Source organism: Blennius ocellaris (genome assembly GCF_963422515.1).
Source record: "Blennius ocellaris genome assembly, chromosome: 8".
Lineage (NCBI taxonomy): Eukaryota > Metazoa > Chordata > Actinopteri > Blenniiformes > Blenniidae > Blennius > Blennius ocellaris.
Window position 1 is genome coordinate 10,964,916 of NC_137657.1, and position 10,969 is coordinate 10,975,884.

General features: G+C 43.0%; 1 protein-coding gene across 2 annotated transcripts; it reads left to right on the forward strand.

Annotated features, from left to right (window-relative positions):
* Positions 1-7: 7 nt before the first annotated feature.
* she (Src homology 2 domain containing E) lies at positions 8-8,754 on the forward strand. Of its 2 annotated transcripts, XM_080501100.1 has the most exons (7): positions 8-887; positions 1,476-1,602; positions 2,961-3,215; positions 3,454-3,817; positions 5,827-5,946; positions 6,468-6,666; positions 8,737-8,754. In XM_080501100.1, exons 1-6 carry the CDS (start codon positions 441-443, stop codon positions 6,658-6,660), a joined length of 1,506 nt encoding a protein of 501 aa, XP_080357226.1. In that variant the 5' UTR covers positions 8-440; the 3' UTR covers positions 6,661-6,666; positions 8,737-8,754. The 2 variants fall into 2 exon arrangements, with proteins under 2 accessions (XP_080357226.1, XP_080357225.1); XM_080501099.1 differs by lacking the exon at positions 8,737-8,754 and having other exon boundaries at positions 6,468-7,602.
* Positions 8,755-10,969: the final 2,215 nt, after the last annotated feature.

Sequence of the window (10,969 nt, forward strand, 5' to 3'; positions counted from 1 at the left end):
CAGACTGGACGCAACTCCTCACGCTCCGGGAATGGGAACTTTACTGATTTCAAAGAAAAACTTCCTGTTTTTTCGAGTATACGCTCTCCAGAAGCTACTTTTCAAACTGCAGGGATAGTCGTCACTGCAGGTGCAGGGTGACCGCAACCAAGAGCCACTGGCCAATAATCACCAAGACACGTCAGAAGTTGTCTGATTGTCGAAGTCTCAGACGCGAGGAGTCAGCACAGTGAAGTGAGCTCTGCTAAAATCCGATCATTCCAATATTAATGCAGTGAAAAGTGACTGCTGAGGGTAGCGAAATACGCGTGCGTAAAGTTGGAGCTTTTACGCGCGGTTCAAAGTTAGTTCTACAGGACAACAAATGCAAGAAGGTGTTGAAGATCACAGACTTATTAGTTTAAAAAAAAAACTGGGACAAGTGTTAACAATTGTCAAACATGGCAAAATGGTTCAGAGATTTCCCCATCAACCTGAAGAACGGGAGTGAAAGGGTGCGCTCTGCCTCTGAATCGGGTCCCCAAACTCGAACCAAAGCCTCGTTTTCACGGGATAGTTTGAAAGGAAGTCAGCGCAAAGATGGGGGAGTAGGGGGGTTATTGTCCGGGAGAAACAGGAAAAACTCTGCTACAGAATTGGGCCGTAACAATGGTGGATCTGGGGGGACCATGTGGGACACTCTCTCCCCTGGAAAAGGTCGAAAGAACTCCAAGAATGAGAGTGGAGCACCTGATGAGAACCGCCAGGTCAGAACCACAAGCCTGGCGCAAGCCTACATCAGCAGGATGATCAAAGTGGATAAACAGGACAAGACGCCTAAACTTAATGGGATAAGTGAGCAGAAGCTGCCAGAGAACGAGAAGGGAAAGTCAGGCATTAAAACAACGGTGAGTAAAATGCAACCACAGGCAATAAACCCTGATGTCCATCTTTCACTTTTAATTAATTTATAATGAAATTAATGCATGTGGGATGAAAACACAACAATTAAAAGTCACTGTAAAGCTAAAAAAAAAAAAAAAAAAAATCCAATTTAGTTGTGTGCTTGAGGTCAGTGCTCTCTTTTGTGTTTTTTTCTCCCCATCTCAGTTCATAACCACGTATTCGGTTTCCATCACTCTTACAAGAACACAATGCAGTTTCACTACATTGTGTCGGATCAAACAGACAAACACAAAGCACTGACCTCTTTGCACAAGTATTTCCGCTTGTCCCTCCGTGAGTTGTCATTCAGTCATGGACACCACACACGCACACCCACACGCACACCCACACACACACACACACACACACACACACACACACACACACACACACACACACACACACACACACACACACACACACACACACACACACACACACAGTATTTTGTATTGTATCAGATCACTCTCGTAGCGTCTGCCCTGATGCTTTAAGGTAAATGTAACATCCAGGCAGTCCGCAGGTGATCAATTTGCTTTTCCTTTTCACAGCTGATCATCCTTGAAGATTATGCTGATCCTTTCGATGCGGAGAAAACCAAAGAGCAGAGAGAGGCTGAGAGAGCAGGAGTAAATGATGGCTACATGGAGCCATATGATGCCCAGGTCATCATCACAGGTAAGGTCAATGGGGTCATTTGCAAAAGTATAAAAATATGAAGCAAGACATAGAAAGTTATAGTTCATTGTGTGACAAATGAACTTCTAACTTTTTTTTTTTTTTTTTACATTTACTACTATACTTTCTCTTATTAAATTTTAAATGGTGACTTTAAACCAGATCGTTCCCTGTCTTCCCTCTCCTCTGGCGGTTGTCATAGTAACAGCACTGTGGAGGGACAATGGGTGCAACTTCCTCTTCCCGCTTCCTGTCTCCTGCCTCTGTTTCCTCTGCCCCATTCTCTTGATAGAACACCCCCAAACACACACACACACACACACACACACACACACACACACACACACACACACACACACACACACACACACACACACACACACACACACACACACACACACACACACACACACACACCTTATTCTTTACAGTCCTCTACATGTGACAAAAAATCTATCCCCCACCCCCCCCGCCATCACACTTCCCTGACAAACCTGCAGCCCCCCTCCTCCAATCACTTCCCAGCAGCCAGGAAGTGGCCCTGTCAGTCAGCCAATCAGCGACTGTGTTGACCTTTTCTTCCTGTAACTCCATTGTTTGGTCACACAATGGTGCAGACACACAGGCTACCTGTCAGACAGCTAAGAAGCACAAGTAAAATCCCCCAAAATGTAAAGCTACAAACAACAATGTGCAACAACAGCAATACATTCAGGCAACAACAAGTCAAAAAGTATTGACAATTTACTCTACGAGAGACAGATTTATTCTTATATGGCAGCAAGAAGGTTTATGGTTCACATAATCACTATATTCTGGTAGCTGTATTACAAATTGCCCCTCTGCCATTATAAAACTCATAATGAGCTATTCAATCCAAACATTTGTACAAACATTGAAAAAATATTGTTAAACATGGCCAAATACCTGATATGCAACTTTTACACAGACACAAACTAATTGGATGCAAAGAAAATAAATATTGAGGTATGTTTTTCACACTGTCCTTTGTGTCGTTAACTTTGTTTGATTTGTCCACATTGTTTTGAAGAGAAAAAAAATGTGCACAAATTTGTTGGCAAAAAAGTGTACACCTAATTTGACGTTTACTTCACCAACTTTAATATAACTTCACCGTTTCAGCATTAAAAACTGATTAAAATAATCTTGATTCAAAGGATTTTGATTGATACGGTTAGTTATTTCACAGTAATATCTATTGTTCCTTTGCTAAGAGGGGATTATATCAAACTGTTTTAATTATGAGAAAAAAGTTCCATTCTGTTTATACACAGTCTGACTAATTGAATCCTTTTTAGTGCTGTTAACCAACAAATTACATGTCTCATCTATTCCAGAGGTCCGGAGACGAGGGTCCAAAGATCTCCTGAAAGTGTGTGTCCTGCTGGACCGAGGCCAAAGAGAGGGGAAGGGGGAGGAGGGCATGCCCCCACCTCCTAATATCTATGACACACCCTATGAAGGCGGACTGGAGGGCGACAGTGACGGGGTGTGGATCCCTGTCACACGACCAGAGTCTGACGTCCGCCCTGCTGGGGAGTACGAGCTTCCGTGGGAGTGGAGAAAGGAGGACATTGTTAGAGCGCTGTCAGGTAGAGAAAAGGAGCGCGGGATGATGGGAGGGGTGGGGGTTTAGGGTGTGGAGGAAGGATGCCGCGAGTTTTATTTGTCCAGTGCACACATCACAACAATTTCACGTTCGCTTTGGAGCGGAAACAAAACAATCCGTCTGAATTAATTTCCAGAGATGTGTTTATCTTGGTAGCTCTGGCATGCTTTGATAGGATTTGATTATGGAAGGTTGATATTGATGTTTCCTGTTTGATTCAGCTCAGTTCGAGACAGTGGATTGTTCTCCTGCTAAAGAGAACGGTTCAACGTCCAGCCGCCAGCAGCAGCAGCAGCAGCAGCCTCAGCAGCAGCAACACACCCTGAGGCAGAAGAGCTGGAGCCATAAAACACTTGTCTTCTCCTCTCCGTTATCCTCCTCTACCCCATCCTTTCCATCCTCTCCCATCCTCAAACTTTCCCCTCTCTCAACACCGTCCCCCTCCTTCCCCACTCTCAAACTCTCCCCCCTTTCACCGTCCTCCAGCCCAAATAAACTCTCCCCTCCCTCTCCTACGTCCATTAATGCCCCACTGGATGGGGAGACTGTCAAAATGGACCCCAGCCTGCCCTTGGAGAAGCAGAGGTAAGAAAACCTGTTGTATATATTTCGAAAACAGTTCAACTGGACTGGACTTATCCAAGTGGATATGAAGCAGTAAGGGTTAAAACCAGCCATATTAACAAGACGTGACAAAGTGTATATATATATATATATATATATATATATATATATATATATATATAATTTGAATTGCCTCTGAACTGGAGAAGTGATGAAGAGACTCCTTTAATCTAGGTTTAGCTTTCGTTTTTAATTTACACAGTGTGAAAAGAATTGGGCATGATATTTCAGATGGTAATATTTTCAACAAGTTCTTGCTACAAGAACTTAGATAAACAATAAAGCAACCATGAAAGTCTTTCAAGATTATTTTGAACAAAATATAATAGCAAGACATCTACTGAATTCTAACCTCCAAGCTCTGTGGAACAGGAACAAGTCAAACTTGGAGCATGGCGTGATCAACAGGAGAGAACAGGAAGCTGGGAAATGTGTTTTATTGTGTTTATTGATGGCCACTGATGGAATAACTGTTTTAATGTATATCTGGAATCATTGAGAGCTCAAATAAATATTTATATTAAATATTATTCAGATATTTCAAACAAGGACTAAGTTATTGCAATCAAAACTAATACAATTAAACTTGTCTTTATTTTCTGCAAATACATTATAGACAAAAAATGTTTTTCTTTTAATGCCTGGTCACTAATATGTTAGGGGTCAAAAATGTGGGCGTTGTCTCTGCAGAAAATCTCCCCGATTATTTTCTCCTGGGATGTTTTCTGACATACCTCAACACCGATTACAACTATTTGGGATGTGAAAGGTTGAGGTCCAGAAACTCTTAAACTTTTTTATCTATTTAATTTATTGCCGGTTTTTCCCTGAAAGTTACAACACTTTGTTTTAGCTGTGGTTATTTCTTTAAAGTACTCTATCAATAATGAATTGTAGCTGTCAATGCCTCCACTTGAAATGTGATTAATGGCTTTTAACACATGATGGGGGGAGTTGAGGAATTGAATTGCCTCTAGCATATTGTGTGTATTAACTGTCCTTTTCAAAAAGAATCACATTTCTCATAATCTTGACAGAGTGAAGAACTATGCTGTTGTTGTTTTTATACCTGCCTTGTTAGAAAACAGCACCTCCCTCAGATTTATCCCCCATATCTCTCTCTCTCGCTCTGTCTCTCTCTCGCTCTGTCTCTCTCTCTCTCTGTGTCTCTCTCTCTCTGTGTCTCTCTGTCTCTGTCTCTCTCTCTCTCTCTCTCTCTTTCTCTCTGGAAGTCATGAAGCAATCAAGCAAAAATCCCTAAATGTCTTCCCTTGTGAGTCACAATGTCAACTATAGTACAGACCGCCTGTCTTCCTGGCCAAATTTAGATTGGTAATATATCACACGGAGCACTGTGGAAAATCATAAGTGAACTTGGATATTTGTCACTAAGAGAGTGAACCGGATCCCCCCCCCCCCCCTTCACACACACACACACCAGGCTTTAGGATGAATTCAGATGAGGTTTGACAAACCAGACTCTTGTTGATTGTATAGTCTTTTTCATTATGTTTTTCATGGGTGTCGGGAACACATCCTGATAGCATTCGCTCCTCTCATATTGTAGTTGAATGTCAGTGCGTTTTACCTCCCAGCATCAAGGCCACATATAGTGTTTTATATATGGCTCTCGCCTGTAGCCACTGTCAGCACCACCTTGTGTCCCACCGGGCCTCTCCTGACGCTGCGAATCCACCACATACATTATTTGTTGATTTTATTTAACAGTTTGCCCTCCCTGGTTCCCCTTTGACTTTGTTATCTCTTTCCGTCTGCCATGTACACCTGTCAGACCTATTATAGCGCGGACATTCCGTTGTCTAGCTGCTTCCTTCCTCCAGTCGGCCTCTCTCTTATTTATCACTCTCAGTATGATCACATATCATTAACTTGACGTCTGACTTGACTCTATATGTCACTGCATGTCAGTGATCAGCGTTCTGTCTTCCTCCCTCTCCCGCCTCTCCAAGCTGGTACCATGGCAGTGTGAGTCGGCAGCAGGCTGAGGCTCAGCTGCAGCGCTGCAGGGAAGCCAGCTTCTTGGTGAGAGACAGCGAATCAGGAACCAGCAAATACTCCATCGCTCTGAAGTGAGTGCGCAGATGTTTGTGCTGTGCATGTGTATGGGATTACGTGTCGGTTTCATACTTCATCTGCTGCATTATAAAGGTGACGCTTTAATATGATGATGATGCCACATGTGTTTCTTCTATGTCTGTGATATTACTGAGGAGCTGCAGTATCTGCCATTGTAGTGGCAGCCTTCAAGGAGCCGATGCATGAGAATGTATATCATTTTTACAGTAGACACTCCCAACAAGCGTGCCAGGAACAGGTTCTTTAGGATAAAGGCTGCAATCCTGTGGTGCCATTGTGTGTGTCAGTGTGCGTGTGTGCTCATGCGCCTGAATGCACATTTGTTGTATGCTGCTCATTCATTTGAGAGTCCACATCATTAACCCATTTACACATTCACTGAACTTGGAAAATGCACAGCCTCATTTGGAGTGAGATAACGTTTCCATTTCCCAGCATCGGCTCGCGAGATCGTTTCATCTGACAGTGTTTCTGTATTTTAATTTATGTCTTTGTCTCGGCTTCATTCCATTAGGACCAGTCAAAGCTGTGTGCACATCATTGTGGCTCAGACTAAGAGCAGTAAGGGCTTGGGCTACACGCTGGATCAGAGTAGCTGCGTCTTCTCCAATATCCCTGAGCTGGTCTACCACTACTGCACTCACAGATTGCCTTTCACCGGAGCCGAGCACATGACCCTGCAGCATCCTGTGCCCAGGCCACACTGAACATGGGTAAAGCAGTGCTCGATGTGGAAATGAGCTTATGCACACAAACCGTCACATAAACACGTGTACACATAAACTCCAAGACGTGCTGCTTGGAAATGCCTTGTACTTGTACTACCTTGATACTTTTGCCTATTTGGATCACTTGTATGCGCCACCTAGTGGTTATAAACAGACACTGCCATAGTCTGACTGCATTGTTATGATGCTGACTATTTGTTTCGCCAAAACTATGAAAAATACACCAGCCTTGCACACGTGCAAACCAAAGTCATTGTGCGTGTGATAACAGGGGAGCCATCCCAACCTTCTCTGCCTGGTATATTTGTCCAAGAAGTTAATAGATAGCATTTAGTATAATACAAGTGATTCCTTTACTCCGAGAATAAAAACATTACTATGAGCACTTTATTTGTTCAGAGTTCACTTCAAAAGAGAGTTATAATTTTCTCATTAGATGGTCTCACACAAAAAGTGCTGACACAATCAATTAGCAGCGTAAAGTTCGGCCTGTAAGATCAATACACCTGATTGGAGTATATTCAATTGTCCATCTGACCTGTCGATTGGCTCATTGATCCATCCTGAAAATCGGGCTCATTTGCCAACCACTCTGTCTGTCAAGAGAAAGAGTTTTATTGATTAAATGCTTAGAGTGAGTGTATAGTGGGAGGGGGGTCTCGTAACGTAGCAGTGCACAGTCAGCAAAATTGTGTGTAGGTGTGCAAGCAAATATGTGAATATTCACTTGTCTTTGTGGAGCTCAGTGTCTTCAGCGAGAAGCTATCTGACTTCATCGGGAATAACTTGATGTGATTTAATCTGAAAATCTATATGCATAAATGATATATGAGTGAAGTGACTGTTTTTTAAATGCCAATCTCACTGAGATGAGAGCTGTATATTATTGTTGTAAAACATTTATTCATTTAATAAAGTACAGTTAATTTCCAGAGAAGATATTGTGTTGTTATTATTAGAAACACACCGGCAGCAAAAGTCAGTGCCAAGTTCAAGGAAACCTGTGATGAAACAGAGATGAGAAGCAAACCAGAATAAATCTGTTGGCTTTTCTTTTGTAGCTTTAAAACCATTGACCTGAGTGTGAAATCAATTACACACACACACACACACACACACACACACACACACACACACACACACACACACACACACACACACACACACACACACACACACACACACACTCCAAATACGTGTATAAATAGTCAACACACAAATAGCATTTTACACACAACCCCAAAGGTGCTGTATTTAAATCCTTGCCAACACACACACACACACACACACACACACACACACACACACACACACACACACACACACACACACACACACACACACACACACACACACAGGCTACTTGCAAAATAGCGCAAAGCTTTATCCTCAAAATCATGCATGGAGGGCGCATGTTTTTGGTGAGATATGTCTTACCAGTAAACACCAGTGTGTTGGGTTGCATGAGCATCTCTTAAGGAGTGTGTGTGCATGGATGCCTGTGCAATGCAAGTGTGTGCACTCGTGTGTGTGCACACGCCATCCTGTTCTGTGTGTGCGTGAGTGTGTGTGTGTGTGTGTGTGTGTGTGTGTGTGTGTGTGTGTGTGTGTGTGTGTGTGTGTGTGTGTGTGTGTGTGTGTGTGTGTGTGTGTGTGTGTGTGTGTGTGTGTGTGTGTGTGTGTGTGTGTGTGTGTGTGTGTGTGTGTGTGTGTGTGTGTGTGTGAGAGAGAGAGAGACGCAGCAAAAGAGAGAGTCTGAATTTTTCTGTTCAGGGATTACCAGGTTGCCATGGTGATTTGTTAGGATGAGGTAGGGCCGTCTCTACAGGGAGTGCTGAGAGGGAGGAGAGACAGCGAGGAAGAGGGAGGAGAGACAGGCTGCAATATAAAAAAGAGCTATGAATAATCGTAGCCATAGTAGCAATGCAGGTCCCCCACAGAATAGCCTGCTTGGTTTGTGAATGGAGAGCTGGGTGGACGTCAGAGGAGCGCCTGAGATGTCGACGAGAGAAGTGTTTCACTCTTTTAACAACTGTCCCACAAATCACTTTTCAGACTTGCTTCATCGGCGAAGTGACACGTCCTCAGAGGCTCAAGGTACATCTCCAGAGAAAATACGTATCTTCTTCCGAGACACCTCAAAGTTTATGACGAAGTTTCATAACAACAGACACTACACACACAACACTCCTCTTTTCGTTCATGGGATATCTTGTGTTTATTCCTCAATGTTCTCTTAATTATATCGCAAACTAGGTCAAAACCAACAAGAAGCCCGGAGGTGTTGACATGTGATGATTGCAGTGCTTGTCAGTTCTGTTTTCGGGAAGGTTGGAGTCGAAAATAATCTCACTCACAAACTGAACTGTCTTAGTTCACATGTCATCACAGTGTAGCTTTAGTTTTAGCTGTGCTTATAATAATAATAATAATAATAATAAGTGTGAGTTCCTGAATGGGAGAAGACATTTCTCAGTCTTTCACAGCCTGTTAATAACTGCATTGTCACACAAATTAAGGCAGCGTTCCTCGCTCATAAAACGTTGACCACCTTGTGGAATAACTAGCATAGCAGTCATCAGCATTCTCTCTAAAAAACTGCATATGTGGATATTAGTAGCGAAAGAAGCATTAGTCTTTCTTCAAAAAACAAAAAAACAAAACCCAAACAAACGATGAAGAGGAGGAAATACTCAAAAAATGTGCTTTAAAAATGTTACATAATACTGAAGCCCTACAAACAAGACATACTTCAGAAGAGTTGTGTCAAATAATATATTTGCTTTTTTTTTTTAATTAGTGGTATTATAGGTATACGCAGTATATAAAATGATTGCAATTCTACAGGCATGTAAATATCATTTCATGTGGCCTTTTAAGTGATTTTCCATTTTAAACTTTGGATTATTTCCTACTTTTTAAATGATGCTATCATATGTTGTGCCTGCAAAGGGAATTGCTTTTCGACAGATCCAGAGAATTACAGTGGTTTTCAAAGGTAAATGAGCATGAATGGAAACGTGTCTCAAAACTGTGTGAATCTATGTCACTGGAACTAGTAATTACATCAACTCAGTTGATTCTTACTCCGTACACTCTTGTACACTTGACAGATTTTATGGTGCATGTTGGTCAGATTTATATGGCGTGTGATAGAACCACAGGAAGTAACTCCAGCCACGGGGAGACAGGACGACAGCAGAAGAGAAAGGGACAGAGGAAAGAGGAGAGAGGGAGGGAGTGCGTGGGGGTGTTAGGGGAAGACAAGCACTCGTGGGGGTCCCAGCTTTTAAATAATTCAGAGAGAGACTCGCAGCACTCAGTGCAGAGGAGGAGCACTGTCAGGTCAGCTCATTCACTGCAGAGAAGAGGCAGAGAAGGGAAAGAGAGAGGACTGTACAGGGAGAGGAAAGGAGGGAGGAAGAGTGTATAAAGATAGCATGTGAAAGAAAGACATCACCGTGGAAGACTTGGCGTGTGTGTGTGTGTGTGTGTGTGTGTGTGTGTGTGTGTGTGTGTGTGTGTGTGTGTGTGTGTGTGCGTGCGTGCGTGTGTGTGTGTGTGTTGTGTGTGCATGCGCGCAAATGTGTGTGTGTGTGTGTGTGTGCGTGTGCGCAAATGTGCGTGTTGGTGATGAAAATAGACAAAATGAAGGAGAAACAGGTCGCTTCCTCCTGGAGCTTTCTGGTTTCTCTTAGTCACCACGGCAACTGCCTCCTCCCTCTATCCCACACTCCTATTTACTTTATTTATTCGTTCCCCGTCCGTCCCTCCCACTCTCTTTTGATTCCCCACTACTCCTTCTCTTGGTTTGTTTAGTGTGCGTGTGTTTCGCCCCTCTTCATCTCAGGAAGTAGATATCTTTCTCTTGTTATAAGAGGCTCTAAGTCCTGCCTGCCTGCCTGCCTGCCTGCCTGCTGCCTGCACTCTGTGACCCCTTCCTCGTCTGACTTTGCAGATGGGGATCAGAGGTCACTCCTGAGGCCCAGAGGTCTCCAACCAAAAGGGATAGATACATATCAAGAATGTAAAAGAATGGAGGAAATGGAGGACACAACAAGAGACCACATTAGGCTTGGGCAGTGCAAGGAAAGGTGCTGTGAGGATACCTTAATAGGCCCAGATGTGTGCTGTGTGAAGCACACAAGGGAACCAGGGCATGAAGATTCATAGCTCAGCACAAAGTAACTTATTTCTATAATTGTAATGCATCAAATGTTTTGAACATATCTATTCATTGCCACTTTGTCTATAGTCTTACTGAGTTTGTTTTGATATTGAAATGGTG

What these genes read in the sequence shown, in the direction of transcription:
- she (XM_080501100.1), top strand. Translation starts at nt 441, where the DNA reads ATGGCAAAATGGTTCAGAGATTTCCCCATCAACCTGAAGAACGGGAGT. An exon ending in TGCCCAGGTCATCATCACAG is followed by an intron (nt 1,603 to 2,960) that starts GTAAGGTCAATG and finishes CATCTATTCCAG; the next exon opens with AGGTCCGGAGACGAGGGTCC. An exon ending in AAATACTCCATCGCTCTGAA is followed by an intron (nt 5,947 to 6,467) that starts GTGAGTGCGCAG and finishes TCATTCCATTAG; the next exon opens with GACCAGTCAAAGCTGTGTGC.